General features: G+C 50.8%; 1 protein-coding gene across 6 annotated transcripts; it reads right to left on the bottom strand.

Moving 5' to 3' along the window:
* Positions 1-329: 329 nt before the first annotated feature.
* Positions 330-24,677, bottom strand: PATL1 (PAT1 homolog 1, processing body mRNA decay factor). 6 transcript variants are annotated; one of them, XM_039518013.1, is made up of 19 exons: positions 24,515-24,677; positions 21,839-21,950; positions 21,333-21,547; positions 21,152-21,226; positions 18,277-18,471; positions 17,500-17,601; positions 16,868-16,957; positions 16,392-16,609; positions 16,190-16,279; positions 15,745-15,928; positions 15,227-15,350; positions 14,729-14,826; positions 14,505-14,564; positions 13,819-13,967; positions 11,843-12,002; positions 7,122-7,277; positions 5,388-5,479; positions 2,188-2,337; positions 330-1,676 (listed from the first exon to the last, which is right to left on the bottom strand). In XM_039518013.1, the coding sequence occupies exons 1-19, from the start codon at positions 24,638-24,640 to the stop codon at positions 1,655-1,657; spliced, it is 2,418 nt and encodes an 805-aa protein (XP_039373947.1). In that variant the 5' UTR covers positions 24,641-24,677; the 3' UTR covers positions 330-1,654. The 6 variants fall into 6 exon arrangements, with proteins under 6 accessions (XP_039373947.1, XP_039373945.1, XP_039373948.1 ...); XM_039518011.1 differs by having other exon boundaries at positions 21,152-21,229; positions 24,515-24,676; XM_039518014.1 differs by lacking the exon at positions 24,515-24,677 and adding an exon at positions 23,518-23,832 and having other exon boundaries at positions 21,152-21,229.
* Between the last annotated feature and the right edge of the window lie 1,727 nt (positions 24,678-26,404).

Raw genomic sequence — 26,404 nt, 5'->3', positions numbered from 1 at the left:
TTAGGAAAATGTCCAATTCTGATTCAACAAAGAGATGGAGAATTCCCCCACAGCCCTTGGCTAGTGATTCCAATGGCTGATTACCCTCATTTTTGAGGCACAAGTTTTTATTTCCAGTCAGAAAATATCTAGCTTCAAGTGCCAGATCTTGGCTACTGCTATACTTTTGATCACTAAATTAAAGAACCCTCTATCAAAATCTTTTCTGCACCTCAGGCTTTAGAGGTAAGATATTTGCTGATAGCCTGTCTGCAAGGCACTTTGGGATGATGGAGAGAGCTCGAAGAGGCACAAGACCACCAAGTGAAAGGAAGCACTCTACTCTCCCCCAAGTATACAATTCATTTTTATTTACAATACCCTATAAAAATGTAAATTTAGAAACTTTTATTTTCATCAGAACCAAAAACAGGGAGGGAGAGAGGGGGAAGCACAAAAAAGGAATAATATAATAAAGGAACAGTCCACTTGATCGGTTGTGAGGGAAATGGAGAGTGCGGGGCGGGGGGAGATGAGTTATGGGGAAGTGGTTTTGGTTGGAGGGGAGAATACTTTGAGGAGAGGGGGATTAGGAGAAAGAAGCTGATTTAGGAGGAGGGGCAGCTGGTTAATAATAGGGAGGAGTTTACTGGTTGTAGAATACCTACATGTGCAAATATTTTTTTTCGTTAAAAGCAAAGAAAGATTAAAAACCCCACCACATTCCAAAAGGAGCAAAATAGCAGGATCTAGCAGTGGTTGGGTATGGAAAATTCATTCAGTTTAGCAGCTCTATCCACTAGGGATCAAAGCCAGGCCCGTTGGTTATTGTCTTGGAGGGCTCTTGACAGCATGGGCCTGAACCAAGGGGCAGGTGTGAGAGAGAGGGGTGTAAAATGATTCTCAGGAAGACAAGGCAAGTGTGCAAAGATGTGTGTTCACTGTGTCATGGGACTAGGACGGGTGACAGAGGGGAGCCAAGCTTGTGCAACTTCAGAAAGAACGAGAAGCCCATGCCGAGCTGGAACAGGAAAGCCCACCCTGTGCAGTATGAGGGGTGGGACCAAAACTCAGTGCTTGGATATGAGAGGGGGGAGCCAACTTTAGCCAATGAGCAAAGATTGAAGAAAGAAACAGGGTCAGAGGGGCAAATCATCTAAAAGTCACACCCTCCTAAACATGTAGGAGACATTGGGCAACAGATGTCTCTCTAGGCCCCCAACTCCACCTTCCAGAGTGCATGGGGATTCTCCCCACAACTAGTTGTCTCCCTGGCTATATGGATTCTGCACTGAAAGGGGACAGGAAGGAGAAGAGGGTGGATTCCTCACCAGTCCCTCAGTAGCCTGAATGTGGTGGTGGTGGTGGGGGAGGCAGAGGGAGGGGTTGTGTCAGGAGAAAGCAGCAGCTGTTGTGAGGATGCAGAGGGAAATGGGAACGCAGCAAGGACATGCTGAATTGCAACCTAGCAGCGAAGGGTGGCAGGAGAAACCAAACACACACCCAACCAAGTTCACAGAGCAAAAGAGAGGTCTCCCGTGCCAGATATCCAAGAGAAAAATCCCACAAGGCTTTGCTTCAGGGGAGCAACTGCCTCCCCTCCTCCACTGCAATCCTCTGGTGGTGGTGGTAGCGGCAAGGATGGCAGCCGGCATTGAGGACCCATCAAAACCTCCTACCGTATCCCCTGCACTAACCTGGCAGGGCAGAAGAAACGAGAACAAGAGAGTTAAATAGCTGCAGTACTAGGGTGTAATGGAGATCAGTGTCCCCTCTTTGGCTGGAGCACATGCAGACATTCAAGCCTCATCTAATACCACTGAGATCCCCGCCACCTTCACCTGTCTTCATCACTGCCTGTTCAGCGTTGGCAATTCTCACTTTTCTGTTCTCCTAAAAACCCTGATGGTTTAACTGTGGAGAGCGGGGCTGAACACCTGAATCTCCCCCTCCACACCCTTTTAACTCTACGTATCTCCTGGCCACCTCTTCCCCAGCCATACTTCATCCCCCTCTTCCCCCACCCCCAAGCATCTCTGACCTCCACCCAGCTCCTGACAACAGACCCTGACTCCCCGTTCCTCACTTGCTGAGCATCACTCAAATCCTTACTACCACGGCACAACTCCCTGCCCCCCTCCCTGTTATGACACATGGGAAGCAGGACAGCAAACATAGCACTAAACCAGATGAGAAATACGGACTTACTGCAACTTTGTCTCCAGTATGTTCAGCTTCTGCTGATCAACATAGCGAGAAAAAAGGGACAGCAGGTTAGAGGGGGTGGATACTGGCTTTGCCAGCGCTGCTTCAGGGATCCGCAGAAGCTCTCGGGTTGCCATGGACATCAGCTCCGTCCTGCCAAGGAGAAAGACACAGATGAAGGTGTGAGCTGGTGAGATGACAGAACTTCCCTGCATCAGCCCCAAGCAGGATTTAGTGGTCAAGGTGAATGACAAGAGGCACAGGAATGGGAGTTCTACTGATAGCCTAATTGGGTTCTCCTAAACCCAGCTAGATTCTGTGAGATGACCTCCTATCAGCAGATGGAGACAGGCAGTTTCAACAAGGTTTTGAAGAATCTGGTTGTGACCAAATTGAAGATGCTCTGCAATATTTTATGAATTCTGTATGTTGACCTGGTTATTGGGTGTTTGCTATATGACTATATTGGTTTAGTTTAATAGAGAATAGAAGGCAAAACAAGCGGGAAAGAAACAGAATGGCTCCAGATAAGCCATTCCTCTGCAAACAATTGAGCGTCATTAAGAGACAATATCATGACCAGGAAGTGGCCCATGCACATGGGAGATCAAAAGGACTGGAGCTATTTAGAAAGGGATTCTCTCAAGAAGGATAAGAGGGAAGGAGGGAAAGTTGCTCAGGGGAACCAGACTAAGCCATGGTCTACACTACAGAGCGAGGTTGACACAAGGAAGCTTATGTTGACCTAACTCTAAGCGTCCACACTAAAATTTTGCTCCTGCCAACATAACTTGCCCACTATAACAACTTAATAATTCCACCTCCATGAGCAGCACAGGGTCAATATGAGTGTAGACACTGCCTTGCTTACATTGACTGTTGCTGGCTTTCAGGAGCCATCCCACAGTTCAATCGATGCAAGCACTCCTGGTGAGGACGTGCACTGCCGACACAAGTAGCAAAGTGTAGACGCACACAAGCAATGTAATTACTGCAAGCTTTGTTCCTCCTGTTAAAATTTCCTCCTGTTAACTTTGGCTTAAGAAGGCTCTATGGTCAGTTTATTCACCTCTGGTCAGATGCCCCCAAGACAAAAAACCGCAAGTGTTCAAATCAGCTGGACCTGCTGGGTAAGCACAATGGATACACAGTGTGCTATAGTCCAGGGCCTGGTCTAAGCGTGGGAGAAGGGTGAAATTCCACCCCGAGACAGGTAAAGGCACGAGGCCTGACAGCTGAGGGGTGCACTCAGAGAGACCAGAAAGGGGCAGAGGTGCAGCCAGTCCTAGGAAACTTTTCCCCATGCAGTCACTAATGAAACCAAAGCCAAACAAAAAATGAAAGAGGGTAAGTGTCAAGAAGCACCATCATGTGCTAGTGAAACCCTAAGCAATGGTTCCTACTGGAAAAGGCTCAAAAAGCCTCCACCAGCTTGGCTGAAATGCCACTTTGAGAGGTAGGAATCACTCAGTCAGGCTCCATGTGAGGATCCAATAGGGCAGGGGTGGCCAACCTGAGCCTGAGAAGGAGCCAGAATTTACCAATGTACATTGCCAAAGAGCCACTAATACATCAAAAGCCCCCCATCAGCTCCACCCCCCAGTACTCCCAGCGCCTCTCTATCGGCTGTTTTGTGGCGTGCAGGAGGCTTGGGGATGGGGGGAGGAGCGAGGGCAAGGCAGGCTCAGGGAGGGGGCAGGAAGGGGTGGAGTGGGGGCAGGGCCTGTGGCAGAGCCAGGGGTTGAGCAGTGAGCACATCCGCCCCGCCCGGTACATTGGAAAATTGGCGCCTATAGCTCCAGCCCCAGAGTCAGTGCCTATACAAGGAACTGCATATTAACGTCTGAAGAGCCACATGTGGTTTCAGAGCCACAGGTTGGCCATCCCTGCAATAGGGTATGCAGGCCACGGTTCAGTTCCCAGAGACAGCTGGGATGGCCTATAAGAAGTCAACTAATTAATAATGGCTCAACAGTCAGACTCTGAAGAACTCTGGGAATCATCTGAGTCCAGATTCGTCACCACTTTGGCCACACCCAGTGCGTTAACAATTGACCAGCCAGAAGGGACCAGGAGATCATCTAGTCTGACCTCCCACATAACAAAAACCAAAGAATGTCACCCAGTTACTCCTGTGCTGAGCTCAGTAACTTGTGTTTGACTAAAGCAACTTCCAGAAAGGCCTCCTGTCTTGATTTGAAGACAGACATCAAGTGATGGAGAATCTACCACTTCCCTGGATCGTCTGTTCCAATGGTTAATTACCTGCACTGTTAAAAATTGTGACTTAAGTTGAATTTTTCTGGCTTTAACTTCCAGCCACAGGTTCTTGTTCTGCCTTAGATGACAGACTCCTGTAGCACCCAGTATCTTCTCTCCACAAAGGTGCGGATATACTGTAATCAAGTCACCTCTTGAACTTTTTTGGTTTGAAATAAGCAGATTGAACTCCTCAAGTGTCTTACTATCAGGCATTTTCTCCAGCCCTTTGTAGTTCTTCTCAGCACTCCAATTTTTCAACATCTTTTTACAAACGTGGATATCAGAAGAGCAGAAAGTGTTCCACTATCTGTCTCACCAACGCCACATACAGATGGAAAAATCACCTCCCTGCTGTTTCTATATCCAAGAATCATATTAGCCCGTTTTGCTCCTTCATCATACTAGAGCTCATATTCAGTTGTTTTCCCTCTATGATCTTAAATCCTTTTCAGCCATTGGAGTCCCATGATTCAGCCAGAGACTGCATTCAGCAAAACTATGCACCGTCACACTGTGGTGCCTCTGTGGCTCTCTGGACTCCAATGTAGAATGTTCCCCTGGGAGCCAGGAAGTGTCCCCCTTCCTAGGAGGAAGTTAGACTCCTTCAGTGGGGTTCACCTCCTCCACAACTGTAACTCCAAAGCATATTCAGTGATTCTCTCTGGACCTCAGTTCCTGGATGCACAGAAGCTTTGAAAGTAACAGACCCCCCCGTCAGCGAGACAACAATAAGAAGCCTGGATCCTCTGGCTGGGGAGCTTTGGGTTCTGTTCCAAATCCTAATCCTATGCTCTGACTACTAGACCAAACCCCCATCTGCTGTCAGGAGGCCATATTACCCAGCGTCTACCCTGATCCAGGGTATGCTCTACTCACCACTGGTCAACATGCATTGTCCTCAAAGGGGGGGAACACAGCTAAGGGATGCAGCTGGGACTCACCACTGGTTGTCCTGCATTAGCTCCGTAGCAGCACTGGAATTCTGCAATTCCTCCCCACGACTCAGGACCAAGTACAGCAGGGACAGGCCAAACTGCAGAGAGATAAGTAAGATAGCATGTGCGTGGAGGAGGGGATGACTCTGGGCCTGACCCACACCAGGCAGGCTCTTCTCTCTTCCTGGTGCTGCTGTACCACCACATTTCCTGCTCCTGAGTTTGGAGCCTTCACTTCCCCTTTTCTGGCCTCTGCCTTTCCCCGTGCCCATTCTGACTGCAGCCAGTATCTGTGAGGCCTACTCCTGCACAGGCACTGTTTTCAGAGGCCAACAGTCTCATTTATTATTTGTATTACCACAGCACCTGGGAGCCCTAGTCATAGACCAGGACCCCTAGATACAAGATTTAGTAACAACAAAGAGGAAAAAAGTCAGATTAAGACACAATCCATCTACCTAACATGCTTAGCCTGAGACTGTGCAAGAGCGACACTGGGCAGGATTGGAAACGTGAGTGTTGCCTTGCTACAACTGTCTTCTCTTTCCCTTCAGCTTTCTGGATATGTGCTTCTTGGTTTCCTGTCTGTCTGTAATAGCCCCATTATACTTTTCTGGTTCCTCTGCTGTGCCGGGTTTAATCAAAGGAGACACTCCCCCTGCCCAGAAGCAGCCTATTCCCAGGTTCATCAAAGACTAATTCAATGCAGGGGCTGTACAGTTCCCATAGCTCTGGTCCACCTTTGCAGCGTACTGCCCAGAACAGCACGCTGCTCCCAAGCCAGTCAAAGCACAAAGGGTGCTGGGCAGGCTTGGGAGCAGCATGCTGTTCTGGGGCAATACACTGCAAAGGTGGAACAGCACTATGGGAATTGTGCAGCCCCTGCACTGAATTACAGCCAGCACCATTGTGCTTTGGCACATTAATTGCCTTGGTTGGAGAGCCACTAGGATCTGTTCAGCAAGCTTTTGGAGATGGCGAGCTTATATAATTCTAGGATACATGCTTTACATTAATTCTCCTCTGGATCCAAATGAATCTTGGAGAAAGTAACTGATATGTCGCAGGCCCCAGGAGCGTTATACAGCCTTATCTACCATTAAAGCAAAAGCAGTGAAGACCAGGGAAACAGACCCTACAATGAGGAAGAGATGCACTAAGAGAAAGACTCCTATCATCTGCACATCTGGTACTTCTAAGGTGTCTTTCACTTTGATATGCATTTAAAGCTACCCATCCTGCAGCTGGCTGTGCAGTACAAGGAGAGGAGAGATAGTGGAAGTGCTCTGCAGGAAGATTTTACTCCCTTTCCCACTCCTTTAGCTCCTTGCTCATCCACCCGTTGCTGCAATTCAATGCAGGAGACTCCAGTGCCAGTTAGCTCGGCACTACCTCTCCTGCCAAGGAAACTGCTGGTCAGAAAGGGCAGCCTCTCAATGAGTTGTGATTCTTGAACCTAGAGACAGGCCAACATTTAGGGAGTTTCCACACCTCCTGGGTGGAGAAGGGGACCAGCTCTCTCACTCTCCTATTGGGTGGAAGGTGTCTGGACTAATGAGGGCACCCTCCAGTTAAAAATAGAAAGGAGAGAATCAAGGAAGGGGAAGTGTCTCTAGCATCTCCCACACTCTGAGGGTACCAGATGTGTCTATACCCAAATCAGTTCCCAGCAGTGAAGGGAATGGGCATGCAGATGCTGCAGCCTCTCACAGTGCTCAGCAATAGCTCAGGCGTAGGCACCTTGTTCTGGAGCACAGCTGCGAGGTGCAGGTTGGCAGGTGCTGGCGCCGTGGCGCTCTGAGGTAGGTTCGCTAGCTGCTGCAGAAGGCTGGTGACTGTCCCCGACGGAAGATGATAGAGAACGAGAGAGAAGGGCCTCAACAGGCACAGCAGCACCTGAGGGAGAGAAGAACAACATCAGTCATAGACAGCTGACTAGGCAGGGAGCTCCCTAGGCTCCAGGAGGGGCCACAGGACTGAATCCAGGTATCATTTCCTATTGGTGAGCAGGGCAAGGGCTCTCAAGGGCATTCCCTTTTTGAGTAAATCCAGTTCATAGAATATCAGGGTTGGAAGGTACCTCTGGAGGTCATCTAGTTATCCAGGTGACACTGAGTGGAGATGGTTAACAAAACAGGAGAGAGAAAAGACGGGCAGGAACTGAAGGGAAAGTAGTAATGGGATGTGTGCCTGCGTGGAATGAAGTGACAGCATCACCTCCAGGATGAGACAGGGGTGGCTACGTACTATTAAGTTCTCCCACACGATCTTGTCTATGTAGATTGTCACTATTTGAAGCCAGGGACTGTCTATGTGTTTGTGCAGCACCCAGAACAATAGGACCCCAATCACACCAAAGGCTTCTATGTGCTGCTGCAATACAAACGGAATCATGCTACTAATATTCCCTCATTCCACTTGTTGCTGACGTTTTGTTCTGAGGCAGCCTCAGAAAAAGGGTTGGTTCAGTATGGGTTTGGGTGAATGTCCAGGGAGGATTCTTATTTTATCTGAACCGGATTTATTTCCTGATCCCTATTCTTTGCACTGAAGACTGGCCTCTGAGGGCTTGGCTACACTTGAGAATTGCAGCGCTGGGAGTTACAGCGCTGGTCGTACAGCTGTGTAGGGAAAGCGCTGGTGTGTGGCCACACTCACAGCTACCAGCGCTGCAGTGTGGCCACATTTGCAGCATTTGCAGTGCTTTTGGGAGTGATGCATTATGGGCAACTATCCCAGTGTTCAAGTGGCAGCAACGTGCTTTCCAAAAGAGGGGAGTGGGGTGTAGTGTGACAGGGAGCGGGGGAGAGAGAGAAAGAGTGGATTTTTGGAGCTGACACTGTGTATCAGCTCCCTGCCTTGCAAAATCAGAAAAATTTCCCGACCCCTTACTCTTAACTGCAAACAGCCTGCAGACCAAATAAGCAGCTGTTTCTCTCCTCAAGCAAACACTCATCCCCCTGCCTGCCTCATTCACAGGGGTTATCTCATTTGATTGTTCACAGTCAGTTACAGATTGATCACAGCAAACAGGAGCTGTGTTTGTTTTTTAGATAAGTAGCTCCCGGAGCCCCGAGTTCACAACAAAACAAAGAGAGGCTGCATAACAAAACAAAGAGAGTAATTTAGTTAAAAGCATTCTGGGATATCTCCTAATACCCTGGAGGCCAACAACAGCGCTGGTGTGTGGCCACACCTGACGAGCAGCTCTGCATCACCAGCGCTGCACTCTTTACACCCCAAGCAGATCAGGTGTACAGCCAGCGCTGCAGCCAGGGAGTTGCAGCGCTGGATGTGCCTTGCAGGTGTAGACAGTTACTAAGTTGCAGCGCTGGAAAGCCTCCACCAGCGCTGCAACTCTCAAGTGTAGCCAAGCCCAGAATCTTTCAGCGGGTTACAGCACAGCACGCACCCTCAATAACTGATCCTGCTAGCATTCTGAAATGCACCTCATGTTCAGCGTGGCTAACATTACTCCAAGACCTGTTTTTTTTTTTTTTTTTTTTTTGGACAGTTCCTGACATTTGAGTACTTGTAAATACATCACTGAGGTTAAAGTTTGAGGTCTTTGCATTTCATTTCCCTTTTAAAAAAAAAAAATCAGCAAAAAAACCCAAACAAATGGCCTCACTAGTGATTTCACTCTGGTCTCTATTACTTTATTAAAAGCCCTGTACTGTTATTAATTCCATAGGTTTTCGATCAAGTACCTGGAAATAGAGACTCCCTCTAGCCCCTCAGGAAGGGTATCAAGTGATATTATGTATTTACTCTCCTTCACAGCCACATAAACAACCACTCCAAGATCAAACTGAACTTTGCATAAGCAGAAGTGAATTTTCAATCTCTCAACTCCATCACTTTCCATGTGTCCCGTAAAACAGCTGGCGCTTCTTCAGAGGGTGGAAAAAGATTTGACCTTTTAAGTTCAGCTGTTTTTGAGAATTTCTCCATTTTAAACTGTATTTTAAAAGAAAAGGAAGATTGGAATAATGCCTTTTTTCACTTATTTTTAAAAAAGTCTGAAAGACTTCTCGTTTTCTTTTAATTTTTTTTTCCAGCTCATCTTTTTATCTTAGAAATAAATACTGGTCTTTCCTGTTTCTGCTAGGTGTCTCCTTAGAGACAAAACTGAAAGTGGGAGCACTCTCATTCCTCAGTTGAAGGAACGCAAGTGTTGAGTCTTCCACAAACTTCTCTCTCTCAATTATTTGGCAAGTGTTTGTATTAATTAAAACAAAATGCTCAGTTTAACAAAAATTCTTTCCCGCTTCCTTGATACTGAGGATTATCATCTGTATCATGGTAGCACAGAGGTGGTCATTGTGCTAGGAGATACATAAATATAAAACAGGATGATCGCTGCCCAAAAGACCTTCCGGTTATGTCATAACCCTACTAGTTCTCTAGTAGTCCATAGAGTTTTCCAGGAAGAGACAGGATAGACAAACCTAATATTGCTAGTGTAAAACAAGTAATAGTCTTTCAGGCTGCCTTTATACTTCACAAAGCAGCAACAAAGGAAATGAGTCCGCTTCTCCTCCCCACACAATCTCCTCTAAAGCAATAACTATGTACCTCCTTAGGGTTGGTCTATACTTCAAAGTAAGATCAGTTTACCTACAGTAACTCCTCACTTAACGCTGTTGTTCTGTTCCTGAAAAATGCGACTTTATGCACAATGATGTTAAGCGAATCCAATTTCCCAATAAGAATTACTGTAAGGGGGGGGGGGGGGGTTAGGTTCCAGGGAAAAATTTTTTGCCAGACAAAAGACATTATATACATATACAGTCTAACTTTTAAACAATTTTAAACAGTTTAATATTGTACACAGCAATGAATGATTGTGAAGCTTGGTTGAGGTGGAGGAGTAAGAGGGTGGGATATTTCCCAGGGAATGCCTTGCTGCTAAATGATGAACCAGCACTCGGCTGAGCCCTCAAGGGTTAATACACTGTTGTTAATGTAGCCTCACTTTCTGTGAGGCAGTATGTACTGAGGCAGGAGGGAGGAAACACAACTGATGCAGGGCAGTAGCTGCAAACACTTCCCTGCAAAAACTGAACATGATGATGAGCCCATGCTATCCAGCTGGAGTGCACCACTCCCTCCTCCTGACAGCACATGCACGGCTGTCCAGGTGCTGACTTTCCAAAGTGCTGAGGCATGCGTGCATGAGAGAGAGAGAGAGAGACGTGCATTGCCCCTTTAAATATGCTGACACCATTTCAAGTATGTTGCCCTTTTAAGCAGCTCAACAGTTCAGACAGGAAGCAACAGCTTCCAGCCAGCTCCCTCCTTTCTGTCCCTCTCCTCTGCTTTGTGGAGAGGGAGTGGGGGGGGGGGGGCAGGAGAAGGGGCATATCCTGATATCAGCACCCCTCTCCTCCCCTCCCCCAGCAAGCAGAAAGCTCCCAGGAGGAGCTCCAAAGCAGAGGGCAAGTCAGGAGCAGTACGGCAGTGTGGGGAGTGGCAGCTGAACTGCTGCTGGGCAGCTGCCAAGCCACATACCTTACAGGGAATTTAGGGGAGCTGTTGGGGGGCTGCTGCCCCCCCCGCCCAAGTTGCAATCCCCACAAGGAGGGGCTGCTCTTCCAGAGAATCTTGCAAGCAGTGGACAAAGCAGGCAGCTGCCAAACGATGTTATAAGGGATCATTGCACAACTTTAAAGAGCTTGTTCCCTAATAGATCAGCAACGTAACAACAAAACAACGTTAACCGGGACAATGTTAAGTGAGCAGTTACTGTACATTGCTCAGGGCTGTGAAAAATTTCATCCCCTGTGTGACACTGATAAACCAACCTAAGCCCTGTCATAGGTGCTGCTAGGTCAATGGAAGAATTCTTCCATTAACCCAGTTCCCACTGCTCAGCTCTCGCTGATTAACTACAGCGACAGAAGAACCCCTTCTGTTGCCATAGTAAGCGTCTACACTACAGTGACAACACTACAGCTATGTCGCTGTAATGTTTCTAGTATAGAGATAGCCTATTTCTTTCCCTACTTTCATAGGCTAACTGTCTGGGGACTTTCCTCAAGCTTTCACTTTCTACCTTTGGGCAATCATGGCCATTTTCAATCTAGAGGGAGAATTTCTGGGAGAGTTAAGTGTGTGATGAAAATGGGTGCGCAATGGACATCTGCATATCTAACTGGACCATCCTGTTCAAGGATCATAAAAAACTTTCCCAAACACTAAATATTGAATCCTCACAAGCCCATATGAAGCCAGGAATACTACGTAGAAACCAGTCAGTTATTACCCCCATTCATGGATTTGCAGATATGCAAAGCAACTTCCCCATGTTCACACAGTGAGCCAGAGAGTGAAGACAGGAGTTCGGATTCTCAGTCCCCTGCTCTGATCGTTGGACAATGCTGCCGCCAAGATGCAAACAGACAACTTGTACCAACAACCTGAATGGAAGTTCTTTTTGCCACAGCCTCCTTGGTTACCTCATCCTGAGCATCCTTCTTGATCAGGAAGGGCAGGTTTCTGGCTGTTGCCATGAGTATGTCAGCCGCTTGCTCCATGGACAGAAAGGGCAGGATCCGGGTAACCATACGCTTCCCTTTCCGGATACACATGATTTGCACAAAGTGGTCGTCACTTGGCCTGCCAAGAGGAGAACATTCGGACTGTCATTAGCCAGATATAGGAATGACCCCTCAGTTCACAGTAGGTGTATGCAAGGGACTCACAGGAGACCCCACGTCACTGTAACATGGGCCTGCATTTAATTGTGACCTCTCCCCAGCCAGAAAGAACACCGTCCCAAAAGCATCGCCAATCTGGCCTGAAGGGAAGCACATGGGGGAAAAAATAAATCACACAATGCCGCTTCACGCCTTCAAGCTTCCTTTTAGTAGTTTATTGTAACAGGGGCAACAATGACAGCTCTAGCTAAAGTCACATAACAGTTTCCATGCTGAGCCCTCCCCACATGTGTTAGCTCCTCCTCATTTACAGGGTTGAAGTTTTCCAGGCTTGGGCAGAAGTCCACTTTTTGTTTTTTGGAAGGGAGGGGGAGGCATGAGAGGAGAATCACCCAGCCCAGGCCCGTGCAGCACTGCAACTGTCCCCACCCCCTTGCATTCCTGGCCCGCAGCACCACCCCAACCCCCTGCATCCAGGGCCCGTGAAGCACTGCCCCCACCCACCTTGCACCCAAGGTCTGTGCAGCACTGCCCCCCACCCCACCTCCTCGCACCCAAGGTCTGTGCAGCACTGCCCCCCACCCCACCTCCTCGCACCCAAGGTCTGTGCACCACTGCCCCCCACCCCACCTCCTCGCACCCAAGGTCTGTGCAGCACTGCCCCCCACCCCACCCCACCTCCACGCACCCAAGGTCTGTGCAGCACTGCCCCACCCCACCCCACCTCCTCGCACCCAAGGTCTGTGCAGCACTGCCCCCACCCCACCCCACCTCCTCGCACCCAAGGTCTATGCAGCACTGCCCCCCACCCCACCGCCTCGCACCCAAGGTCTATGCAGCACTGCCCCCACCCCACCCCACCTCCTCGCACCCAAGGTCTATGCAGCACTGCCCCCACCCCACCCCACCTCCTCGCACCCAAGGTCTATGCAGCACTGCCCCACCCCACCCCACCTCCTCGCACCCAAGGTCTATGCAGCACTGCCCCACCCCACCCCACCTCCTCGCACCCAAGGTCTATGCAGCACTGCCCCCACCCCACCCCACCTCCTCGCACCCAAGGTCTATGCAGCACTGCCCCACCCCACCCCACCTCCTCGCACCCCAGGTCTATGCAGCACGGCCCCCCACCCCACCTCCTCGCACCCAAGGTCTATGCAGCACTGCCCCCCACCCCACCTCCTCGCACCCAGGGCCCGAGCAGCATTGCCCCACAATGCCCATGAAATACACGTCTACCTTCTCTGCACAACAAAAGCTTTGATGACTATCCCCAAGGACTAAAGGTGCAGGCCCCACAGGGCCTGTGAATGTGAGGGATGAGGGTGGCAATAAAATCCTTCCCTGGAGGCTGCCCTGGTTACACTTTCCTCCTCAGCCCAGGCCCCCTCGGTTCCCTGCCTGGTTTCTCCCATGTTTCCTGGAAGAGACCTTGCCCCGCATATGAACTGGTGAAGAGGCCTCACTCCAGGCAGGACTGGGCACAAGCCCCCGCCAAGTGCCTCGGCCTCTTCCTACTCCACCTTTCCAACTGAAGGGGGGCAGCACCCAAAGGAGAGTTCCCTTGCTGTTTCAGTGAGCCCGTTACTAGAAAGGGGGTTGTCCCACACATGTGGGTACGGGGAATGGACTGTAGACATTCACCCCATCCCGAAGCAAAGGAAGGAAGAATTCCACAGTCTGCTCCCTTCTCTACACATGGGTGAGGAGACGAGGCTGGAGGTGGCACACATCTTTGCAGCGCCAAGAGCGCTGTAGCAAACTCACTTCCTTACCTCTCTTGGCCCGGTGCTTTCCCCCTCAGATTGTCATACATGTCACAGATCTTCTGCTTTCTCTCCTCCATCAGGGCCGGCCGCTCCCCCTCCAGGCTCAGGAGGTAGCGCCTCTCGTAGTCCTCCACATCCAGGAGGAGGCTGTACGTCTGCATGACATGCAGCCAGATCAGAGCCAGCCACAGGAACCCCTGCTATCCCCCATAGCTAGTCAGGACAGGAAGATGCTGCCTTCCGAGCGGATTCGAAACCAGAGAGTGCTGCTGGATCAGCCAGCCCTGCAGAGAGTGCTGTCCATCCCCAGAGTGGGTACGGCATGGGCGGCAGCAAGCTGTCAGTGTGCCTCAGCCTCAGCCTAGAGAAGCCATCATTCTCTCCTTGGCCTGGCTGCTGAAGCAGGCAACGAAGAGGGAAGGTGTTTCCATTGTTTATTATGAGCTTTGATTAGAGCAAGTAGTAAGGCAGTGCCTGGAGAGTGAGGAGAATGCCTGGCTAAGCACAGGGGTCTGGGAAGTGGGGTGTGGGGATCGCTTTTCCCATGGCTTACTGGGGACATGTCCCCATCCCCAAGGGGCAGCTGCTGCACATGGGTTCGGCAGCTCCCCTGGAGCACTGGCCTAGTTCACTCTTGCTGCGGAGCAAAGGGTACTGGTGGTGGTGGTGGTGGTGTCTCATCTCACACTCACCTTCTCAATGGTGACGAGGGTCTGACGTCTCTTGTCTCGAACCTGCTTCTCCTTTGTCTCCTAGGGAAAGAGAGTGAGGCGGGCCCAGGTGGAGCACGGAACAAAAAGCAGAGTCAGAAAGGAGAGGACGGGGAGTGGAGTGAGCGAAGAGAGAGGAGGACCGAACCCTGGGTGGAAAGAAAGGGCCCAGGCTGTGCACGGCAGCCACGTCTGCTGTTACTTACATCGTCCTCACTGCGGGAGGTCACCACCGCGTCAATCATTTTCCGGGGGTTATTTACACTGGAGACTGTGAGCTTCCCCAGCGAGCCCTCAAACTGCACTGCAAGGACAAAGGAATAGCAATGTGGATGGAGTCATCACCCCAAGCCTCTGCTCCTCTATACACCCCAGAGAAATCTTACACACAAACTCCTCCAGCTTCACCCTGCCTCCGCACCAATGCCCCAGAGAACCCTGATCTCTCCCTGCCCTCCCCAAGGAATCCCTGCAGCTGTCCCCAACGCCAGCCCTCTCCAAAGCAAGTCTACAGCGGTTCTTCTGCCCCCACCCCCACAACGGGTAACTATCCTCCACCATTAAAAAGAAGAACAGTACAACTAGGGAATGAGATGCTATTTGACGACCAATACATCACCACAGGTCTGTCAGTTCCCTGCTGGCCCATGCACCCCCCCACCTCTCCCCAGCCCAAGATGCTGTTTGAGGGAGGGGACATTTACCTGGCTTGTAGGCATGCTCTAACTTGGCCACTTGGGGTGTGATGAGTTTAGTACGTTCTTTCTTGGGGCCATCACCGTGCATCTCCTCTGCCGCTGACACTTTCTCCAGCTTCTGGAAGTAATTCTGAGACAAAAGGGAAGAGGAGGAGGTGGTGGTGGTGGTTAGGATCCCAGCACAGAGAAACCATGGGCAGCTTGGCCCCTAGAACCAATGGGCCATCACACACAGAGTCCCGCAGCTGCTGGGGCTGACAAGCCAGCCGGAGTGGATGTAGGCAGTGTAGTGGCACAGATGTAAGGGGTGAAGGGTGAATGTTGAAGCACAGTTACAGAGCCAGCTAACAGCATCATACTGGGAGCTCAGCTGCAGCCCCCCTCCCAGCAGTCACTTATCTGGGGGTGCAGGTACTGCAGACAGGGGATTAGCACAGTAGGCCAGTAGCCACTGGGACAGCCAAGCTCATCCCTAGGTGGAAGCTAGGTCAGGATGGCTCTATTAGTGAGTGCAAAGCATTTACCTGATAGTAGAAGTCATCTAAGTAAGGGTCAGTGCTTTGCAACTGCATCATCTGGATCTTTGATACCCAGTCCTTTTCCCGCTGCAACATGAGATTGGCATAGGGGTCCTTTCGCAGCTGCTCCTGATGGCTGCTCCGGTGGCCAGCTCGGTCCCCTGCCGAGCCATTCAGACTCCGGTGTTGGCTGGTGGGAGGACCCAGAAAAATTCAGAAGATACAGAAAGGGCACAGTGGAGAAGAGACATGGATAACGGCCTGCACGCCCAACTGTGGGGAGCATGAACTCCTAGGAGACCCCCAAGGGGGTGGGGTGTGTGTGTGTGTGTGTGTGTGTGTGTGTGAGAGATCCTCCTTCTCTGGCACTCGAACCCAGTTGAGTCTTCTCATCCCCCAGTGGAGTTCATTACCCCGCCCACCCCCGAACGCAGGTGATTCCAGAACTCACTTCCTGTTCTGCTGCTGTCTCTGATGTAAGAGCCGCCGATGCTGCGGGTGAAGGTGAGTTGTATCTGGTCTGAACATCTGCGGGTGAGGCCTAGAAAAGAGAGTTGTAACCTCAGGTCTGTCATCTCCAGAGAAAGTCAACAGAGACTCTCAGACTCGATGCAGTGAGCTCAATGACGGGAGACAGAGGATAAGTGTTGTACCTTAGGTTCTGCAAGTGGGACCCAGGACATGGGGGGTGCTGCTGCTGGGATGGGGGTGGTGTGGGAGGCGGTGGCGCCCCAAAAAAGGCACGGAACCCACTGGCTGGAGACATCATCTGCCCAACTCTGCCTTGAAGCAACTTGGGGTTCATGGAGGTGAGGGGGCTGCCAACGAGTCCAGAGACACGAGCAAACTGGCTGGGAGACATTCGTCCAGCCTGCAGAGATTGGGGGGGGAAGACCGCCACAAACGTTAGCACTATGACAGAGAGAGTGGGACAGACAAGACTGAGTGGCACAGCTCTAGTCATCTGGGGAAGCAGGCAATGGGAGCCACCAGCAACTGTATGAGAAGGAGCAGCACAGAGACAGCCATGCAAACACAACAGAGGACACAGACACCGGAGGACAACGCAGCGCACACAAGGTGCTGTTGAGGAAAGACGGAGAACAAGAGGGAATAGTCAGAGCTTTACCTGTGCTCCTCCTAGAAGCTGCGCTCTCTGAAGGTGGGTGAAAACAGGAGTGACGCTGGGAGGGAACGGGTGGCCCAGGAGGGAAGAATTCTGGGGAAAGAAAATGGAAGAGCAAAAAGGAAACACTAATTCTAAACAAAGAACCAATCGACCCAACATGGACATTCAGCAGGTGCATGCTCCAGATACACTCGGATCAGAGAGAAAACGAGAGACCACAGTTACACCCAGATAAGTAACAGAGAGGCCAAGAGATAGGCACATGAGCTTCCAGCACGTGGGATACACTTGGGCCTGAGGGGAATGGGGAAAGGGAAAGAGGTGCTGAGATCTCTAGCTGACACATGGAAGTCAGAACATTAAACACCAGATGATTCCCCTTTAAGAAAAAGTTAGTATAGACACAGAAACCTGGATCTGTGGAAGGGAATGGCATTACAGGAGGGATCAGTGGACAAGTGTGATGGTTATGGGAAAGGACTTCAGGATTACTGAGACAGAGTGAGAGGCCCAGGTGTGAAGTTGATGGAGAATGGACTTTAGGGATGATAGAAGGCACGGTTATTGGGGGCAGGGGATCTAGAGAGTGAGGGGTCAGGCTGGGAATACACAGAGCATGAGACACTCCATACCGGGACACTGCAGAGCTGGTTTGGGGACATCCTCTCGCCGTACGGGGAAGGATAACGCTGTTGCATCGGGGCCCGGATGTGAACAGGCTTCGGACACAGGATCTATCAGGAGGGGGAAACCAAAACAAGGGAACTGATCTTAGTCCTAGAAACTAGCTTCCCCTTTCCTTGCCAACATCTGCCAGGCGGTTCCTCCCACACAGTTGTCACCCAGGGCTCACTCACAGAGCAGAATGCAGACCAGCCTGCAGTGTACCATATGTAGAGCCCTTCCACCTCCCCCAAATCCCCGTCTTGTGGTAGAGGGGGAACCCCCAGTACACACAGCAGCATCAGCATCTTCAGACTGTTTCTTCTGGAGAAGACTCTGGACAGATAGCATCTGGTTTCGCGCAGCAATGCCATGTCCCTCCCCATCTGCCAATTGCTGGCATGTGAAAGCAGCATATGAAGGAGGATCATGCAGGCTCCGGGCACTGTTGTGGCACCTAAAGGACAGAGCGGCTAAGAGGACAAGCCTACCCATCCTACCACTAATCTCTCTTAACCTATCAGCATCCAGGCACGCACTCAGCTGTGTTGCTGCGCTAAAGATTGTGTGGTGGCAAGAACTAGTGGCAGGCTCCCTTATGCTGTCCTAAAAATTTCAGGGTCGTCACCTTCTGGGGGCCCCCCTTTCTCATTTCTACCTTGCTCCTTCCTGGAAACACCACCCTTTCCTGAAACAGTGGTGACCAGATCCACCTCCTGCCAGAGAAGTGTGAAGGGCAGAGGTACCTGCTGGTTGAAGTTGGGCACGGTGGCCTGCTTTGGTGGGGTGCCGATGGGGACAGCCCTGACAGGGGGGCTCCCAATGACGGGGGAGGACGAGCGCCTGGGCAGCGCCCGCTCCGAGAGGTCCCGCTCATCCTCCTGGCCCTGCGGGGGTCTCTGAGGCATAGCATATTCCAGCACAGACACTGAGGGCATCTCCTGCACACGGGAGGAGGGGAAAACACAGCTAGTGGTTAGCTACTTTGAATGGTGTGTAGTTTACCAGCTTGCCAGTGGCACAGACCAGCACGCACTGGGGCTCGGTGAGAACAGAGGCACTCGTGGCACAGCTAGAGCAAGGAAATCTTCCTAATGAGAAACAGGGGGAGGATAGTCAGGAAAGCAAATGCTCTCTGGGGAGCTTTAATGGGTCACCTGCAGCTATGATCTAATGGGCAGGTGTCCCGGCCTAGAGTATGAGACCCTAGGCTGGAAGTCAGGTGACTGAGTTCTATCTTTATGGCTGACTTAGAACAGCGCTTCCTTAGCTCTCGTTCCCTAATGCCCCTACTCTACTTGTGCTACATTGATGACATCTTCATCATCTGGACTCATGGAAAAGAAGCCCTCGAAGAATTCCACCGTGATTTTAACAATTTCCATCCCACCATCAACCTCAGCCTAGACCAATCCACACAAGCGGTCCATTTCCTAGACACTACTGTGCTAATAAACGATGGCCACATAAATACCACCCTATACCGGAAACCCACTGACTGCTATACTTACTTACATGCCTCCAGCTTCCATCCTGGACACACCACATGATCCATTGTCTACAACCAAGCTCTAAGATACAACCGTATTTGCTCCAATCCCTCAGACAGAGATACCGGTAAACACCTACAAGATCTCTATCAAGCATTCTTAAAACTACAAGACCCACCTGCTGAAGTGAAAAAACAGATTGACAGAGCCAGAAGAGTACCCAGAAGCCACCTACTACAGGACAGGCCTAAAAAAGAAAATAACAGAACGCCACTAGCCATCACCTACAGCCCCCAACTAAAACCTCTCCAGCGCATCAAAGATTTACAACCTATCCTTAAAGATGATCCCTCACTCTCACAGATCTTGGGAGACAGGCCAGTCCTCTCTTATAGACAGCCTCCCAACCTGAAGCAAATACTCACCAGCAACCGCACACAATACAACATAAACACTAACCCAGGAACCTATCCTTGCAACAAAGCCTGATGCCAGCTCTGTCCACATATCCATTCAAGTGACACCATCATAGGACCTAATCACATCAGACACGCCATCAGGGGGTCGTACACCTGCACATCTACCAACGTGATATATGCCATCATGTGCCAGCAATGCCCCTCTGCCATGTACATTGGCCAAACCGGACAGTCTCTACGCAAAAGAATAAATGGACACAAATCTGACATCAGGAATCATAACATTCAAAAACCAGTGGGAGAACACTTCAACCTCTCTAACCACTCAGTGACAGACTTGAAGGTGGCAATTTTGCAACAAAAAAAAATTCAAAAACAGACTCCAAAGAGAAACTGCTGAACTCGAATTAATATGCAAACTAGATACAATTAACTGTGGCCTAAACAGAGACTGGGAATGGTTGGGTCATTACACTAATTGAATCTATTTCCCTATGTTAAGTTCTCCCTCACACATTCTATGGGCCATCTTAATTATCACTTCAAAAAGTTTTTTTTCCTCCTGCTGATGATAGCTCATCTCAATTGACTAGACTCTTCCTGTTGGTATGCATACTTCCACCTTTTCATGTTCTCTGTATGTATAAATATCTCCTGTCTGTGTGTTCCATTCTATGCATCTGAAGAAGTGAGCTGCAGCTCACGAAAGCTCATGCTAAAATAAATTTGTTAGTCTTTAAGGTGCCACAAGTACTCCTGTTCTTTTTGCAGATACAGACTAACACGGCTGCTACTCTGAAACCTGAGTTCTATCTGGGATTCTGCCACGGATTCACTGCAAAGCAAAAAACAAGCCACAACCTCTGTCACCACATCTGTCACTAGCAAGCTCTGCAAAGCGTTGAGAGACTCAGGGAGAGCAGAGCTGCATGCTACGTATTATTGTTCCGTCTGCTCCCTTTCATGACAGTACACACATTTTTGCTACTTTGTAGCCCTACTAGCCCTGCAGAGCCAGCCCAGATGCAGAAGAATTAGTTGGACTCTATTCTGGTTCAAGGATCAGCATTCTTAGCTAAGTTGTGATGGCAGAATCTTTATCTTGAGGAGTCCACATCAACTTAACTACTCCTGTAACATCTATCAAATGGGGCAGAGTTATTAGGGATAGTACACAAGCAGGAAACAACCCAGCTTGGCTCACAGATCCAAGAGGAAACTGGCAGAGCTGGCAGCTAAAAGACTATTTCTCATGAATAGATCATGTTTGATCTAGAGTCAGCAAAAAGTAAGTGCTGGCCCACCCTCCACAATACTATCGTAGAGTCACTTTACAGAGCAAAAAGGCTCTTCATACTTCAGGGTCTAAGCTGGCTTTCACAGAAGTCAAGTAGGAATTGCCCACCTGCTATGGGGTGCAATACAATAAGCTAAGGACATTATGGAAAACTGAAACTTTCACTGATGCATCTGCAACCAGCACCCCCCGGCAACAGCCTCATCCGAGCAACAGGAAGCAGGACACCAGACAAAAAGGGCTAGTGGCCTGATCCAGTGCAATAGGACACAGAACTGGCAAATCTTATGCTCCTGGAAATGGCAAAAGCTTCTGCTCTGCACAGGAAAGGGATTCCTGAAGTGAGAGGCAAATGTCTCCCCTGAAAGACTCTGAGCTCCCTTTGCAGGATTAATAACGAGACAGGACACAGCACCTGAGTGAGAAGTGGTCCTCGGATGCGCCTCAGAACTGCGGATCCATCCCAGATGCTGGAGTTGAGGCCTCCTGGCTGCTGTAAAAGAGAGTATGATGAGTTACCATGGAGAGGGCTCTGCTGTCTTTCCATCCATTCCATGCAGCCCGGCTCCTCCCCCACCCACAAATACTGCACTCACCTGCATTGGAGGCTGGGTTTGCACAGCCTGCATGATGGCTGGATCTTCCAACTCGTTCTCGATGACCAGCTTGCTCAATCTCTCAGCCAGGTTCTCCTCATGGTGCCCCAGCAGCTCCATCTCATCACTGACTGCACCATCTTCCAGCTCTCTAGCTGTTGCAGGCTTGTCTTCCAGTTCTGCGAGCCGCTCATGTGCCTCCTGCCAGTCATCATCTGCAAAGGAAGCACAGAAAGGAAGCGGGGCTGGCACCTTAGTGCCACTCATTTATTCCACAGCCAATTACACCTCCCAGGCAACAATGAACTGGAACAGCAGAGAAAGCTGGGGCTCAGGACTGAGGGACATTAGCAGAGCTATGGGTGGAGCAACCCAGAATTGGAGCTGCAGGGGTGGGGTGGCTAAGGACAGGACTGAGAGGATTTCCATCCAGATATGGCATTCCCTGAAGGAGAGCTGGGGGCAGAGATGAGGAAGGGGAAGTGAATGGGAGATGCAACTCTCACCAATAGCACCGGCTCCAAATGTGTCATCATTGAACTGGTCAATATCTTCATCTTCCTCGCCCAGGGTCTGAAAGGCATCTTCATCTTCATCCAGAGGACAGTCCTCCAGGGACTTGGAAAAGAGCAAAGAGAGAACAATGAGCAGGCCTCCAGATATGCCACAGTTTAATTTGCCCTACCAGCATCACCAAAGTGGGCTCCCCTCAGCCGCCTCATGCCCAAAGCTGGGGTACCGTGTCTGTCTGTCTGAATCCTTTCTTGGAGATAGTCTCATTTCCCTATACCAGCACATCACAAATGTGGCCCTTTGGAGGAAAAAGAGAGACATCACCTCCAGCACACACAAAACGTAACTCCTGAGACAAGGCTCCCCATAGCAAGCGTAACCCAAGACACCCCCGCACATCCAAACTGCACCCATGACCATCAGACAAGGTACCTCTGCACAAGCACGGACTAAGTGCATCCCCACGGGTAAGTCATCGCTCCCCTCCCACATAACCATTACACACACCCTCTTTAGTAAGCATGCCTCCTTAGATGAGGCAATACCACCCCAGAGATAAACATCCCATTTCAAGCACACCTCCTCTGACAGCACGAGGGGAAAGACAATAGTCTAGTGGTTAGGGGGCCAGTCTGGGATCAATTTCCCTGCTCTGCTACTGACACATCTTGGGCAAGTCACTTAGTCTCTCGGGGCCTGTTCACCATCTGTGTAAAGGGGATAATAGCACAGCCCTGCTTCACACAGGTGCTGCAAGGATAAATACACTAAAGATTGTGATAGTGATGAGAGCCACATAAATACAAGGGATAGAAGGAACCTTCACCCCCACCCACCCATGACAGACCAAGCACACCCCCATAGTCCCCCCATGCACCCCCCTCAAACATGGCACTCTACATACACCATGCAACAAATACACTCTACAACTATGACACACGTACCCATGCCTCCGGGCATGTCCACTCAAATGCCTTCCCCACCCAAGACAGCTGGGTAAGAAACAAGTGTGCCCCTAGCCCCAGTTCCCAAACACATAATGGCCAGCAGGAACTTACTACCCCATACCTTCCATTCAACCACATTCTCCCTCAAGCTGTTCCACTCTCAGGGCCCCACCAGCCAAGCACATAACTCTTCAGATAACATAGTATGTGACAGAATAGAATCAATCATCGTCAAGCCCAATCTGATGGGCCAACATCCTGGGCATCCTCCCAAACCAACTTCTGATCCCAACCTGGTGCACTCATATCCAGAGTAGCCATCTGAATCTAGTTTTGGGATGCATGTGGGGTATGTGTGCACTATACTCAGAAAGGCTGCCCCTGGGCCTGTATCCCAGTAGTTCCTGCTCGGAGACACATGTCCCCTCCATATCCTATATCTACCTCCCTAAGAAAGGCACTACAGCCCAAATCCGCGATGTGCTCTGGCCCATACCCTACATGGTATCCCCAACCTATACCACAGACAGTCTCCAGTCCACACTGTGCAGCCCCATCTCATAGAGGCAGCCCCAACCTGTCCGACATGCTGCCCCCTTCTGAGAGATGCCCCAGCCCACACCCTATACATTTACCTTCAGAGCCCCCTACTCCAGCCCACAGTATCTGTACCCTGTGTGTGCCACCCAGCCCGAGCCTGCAGAGCCCATATACCTAGCAGTCACCTTAGCCAAGCATTCCAAGCACCAGCCTGCTAAGTGCATAGCTTTGCCCTTCTGAAACATCCCCCATCGCCAAACAGTTCCCATACAGGGAGGCCTCCTGGGCACCCATTGAGTGTGACCCCCTCAGCCACTCACCCCCACTCCAAGGGGGGAGGGCCTCCCCCTTGGACAAGCATCCCACAGACCAACAGTCCCCAGCCCCAGAGAGAGAACTCCTTACTCCACATCTCTTTCTGACCCATGCCCTTGGCATCCCCTTACCCTCTCCACACACGCACGACCCACACGGTCACTTACTGGACCATGCACCCTGAAATAGAGACTCCTCTCTACCTGTAGCCCATTGCCCCCACAACTAAACCCCTCCCTAAGTCATACCTCCTGCACACCCCTCCCTACAGAGACCCTCCAGCCCATACTTCCCCAAAGATAACTCCCACCCCATGCCTCCCAGAGACCCCCCAGAACTCCATGCCCCCAACACAAACACCCAGTTCATGCACCCCCCAGACACACACCCTGAATCCCTTACCCGACACACACCTGCCAGCCTATACCTTCCCCAGCACATCCCCCCCACAACACACACACCCAGAACCCCATGTCCCCCCACACTCCCCCTGCTCAAGTCCCCCAGAACCTTACACCCCCCCAGATACCCCCAGCCCATGCCCCCAAAACCCTGTGCCCCCGCGAGCCCTATGCCACCCGACACACACCCTGGCCCATATCCCCCCAGCCCCATCTCCCCTAAAGACATATCCCACCCCATGCCTCCCACAAAGCCCTCCCCTCCGGCCCGTACCTCCCCAGATACCCGCCTCCGGCCCGAGCCCCGCCAGAACCTCGTGCCCCCCCCAGCCCCACCCCCGGCCCGTGCCCGCCAGCCCCCCCGTGCCCGAGAAGGAAGTTGGGGCTCTGGGAGGGGGGGAGAAGTAACCCAGGGACTTAGGTCAGCGGTCAGAGGTCAAAGGTCGCAGCCCGGGCGGCCCCTCACCTGGTAGCGGAACATGGTGAGCGGCGCGGAGACTCCCACCGCCAGGGAGGCCCCGCGCGGACCCCACTCCGGCTCCGAGCCCCCGCCCCTCGATACGCACGCTTCGCCGTCACGGAACACGCACATGACGTCATCGCGCAAGCCCCTCCATCCACGGGGCCAGAAAGACCCGATGCGCAGGCGCGATACGTCTAGCGGCCCAGCTCTTGCAGTTAAAGAAACAGCGCCAGGGGGTGTCTTAAAGGGGCAGTGTCTCATTCCCTGCTTGCGGGATCTTAAAGGGGCAGTGTCTCTTTCCTCTCCCATTGACCAGAGCACTGAGGGCTGGGGGAGGCCTCCCGAGAGACAGGCGCAGCTTTACACCGCCACTGTTTTGCCCCAGCTCTGTGGGCAGCCTCACCAGCCTCCTCAAAACCGGAGCGGGCACCAAAGCCCCACTCCCCCGAAGGACAAAGCCGCCTGGCCAAGGGCCCCGGGTCCCATCGTCCACCCCTGGCCTGGGGTCTCGGCGGGGGCCGCTGGCCCTGTCAGGAGGCCTTGCACGTGGGGGCACCCAGCCCCACCTGTGTACCATGCTCCCCTGCAGCTCTGCTGTGGCTTGGGCAGAGTTCACTGCCCCCAAACCCTTCGCTCGGTTAACCCACCCCAAGGTTACTTTGTCCTGCCCTTCTCCGGGCCCCCTGTCATGAGGTGACCCCCCGCCTCCTGCAAATCTTCCTTCCAACACGGCTTCCAGGGGTCATCTTCCTGATCCTCCTCCATTCTCACCAGGCTCTTGCTGTGAAGAAGTGAATTAAGCAAACCTTGTGCTGCTCTCCCCCTAATCCTACTGTGTATCTATCTATAAAGGAGACTCAAAGAGCTTGCATTGTTTAGCCTAACCAAAAGAAGGCTAAGGGGAGATATGATTGCTCTCTATAAATAAGAACCTAAGAATGGCCGTACTGGGTCAGACCAAAGGTCCATCTAGCCCAGTATCTGTCTACCGACAGTGGCCAATGCCAGGTGCCCCAGAGGGAGTGAACCTAACAGGCAATGATCAAGTGATCTCTCTCCTGCCATCCATCTCCATCCTCTGACAAACAAAGGCTGGGGACACCATTCTTTACCCATCCTGGCTAATAGCCATTTATGGACTTAACCACCATGAATTTATCCAGTTCTCTTTTAAACGCTGTTATAGTCCTAGCCTTCACAATCTCCTCAGGTAAGGAGTTCCACAAGTTGACTGTACGCTGCGTGAAGAAGAACTTCCTTTTACTTGTTTTAAACCTACTGCCCATTAATTTCATTTGGTGACCCCTAGTTCTTGTATTATGGGAATCCACTTTCTCCATATCACTCATGATTTTATATACCTCTATCATATCCCCCCTTAGTCTCCTGTTTTCCAAGCTGAAGAGTCCTAGCCTCTTTAATCTTTCCTCATATGGGACCCTCTCCAAACCCCTAATCATTTTAGTTGCCCTTTTCTGAACCTTTTCTAGTGCCAGTATATCTTTTTTGAGATGAGGAGACCACATCTGTACGCAGTATTCGAGATGTGGGCATACCATTGATTTATATAAGGTCAATAATATATTCTCAGTCTTATTCTCTATCCTCTTTTTAATGATTCCTAACATCCTGTTTGCTTTTTTGACCGCCTCTGCACACTGCGTGGACATCTTCAGAGAACTATCCACGATGACTCCAAGATCTTTTTCCTGACTCATTGTAGCTAAATTAGCCCCCATCATATTGTATGTATAGTTGGGGTTATTTTTCCCAATGTGCATTACTTTACATTTATCCACATTAAATTTCATTTGCCATTTTGTAGCCCAATCACTTAGTTTTGTGAGATCTTTTTGAAGTTCTTCACAGTCTGCTTTGGTCTTAACTATCTTG

This window comes from Mauremys reevesii, unplaced genomic scaffold, assembly GCF_016161935.1.
Source record: "Mauremys reevesii isolate NIE-2019 unplaced genomic scaffold, ASM1616193v1 Contig2, whole genome shotgun sequence".
NCBI classification, from domain to species: Eukaryota; Metazoa; Chordata; order Testudines; family Geoemydidae; genus Mauremys; species Mauremys reevesii.
Note: the sequence above shows the minus strand (reverse complement) of the source record. Positions and strands in the feature narration are given on the sequence as shown.

Bases quoted from the DNA above. Each gene is read 5' to 3' on its own strand.
- PATL1 (XM_039518011.1), bottom strand. From the start codon at position 24,640: ATGTGCGTGTTCCGTGACGGCGAAGCGTGCGTATCGAGGGGCGGGGGC. The intron at 14,565-14,728 runs GTAAGTAACAGC...CTCTTTCCCTAG, and splicing joins CCTCCCGCAGTGAGGACGAT to GAGACAAAGGAGAAGCAGGT. The intron at 1,677-2,187 runs GTAAGTCCGTAT...CTGCCCTGCCAG, and splicing joins ATACTGGAGACAAAGTTGCA to GTTAGTGCAGGGGATACGGT.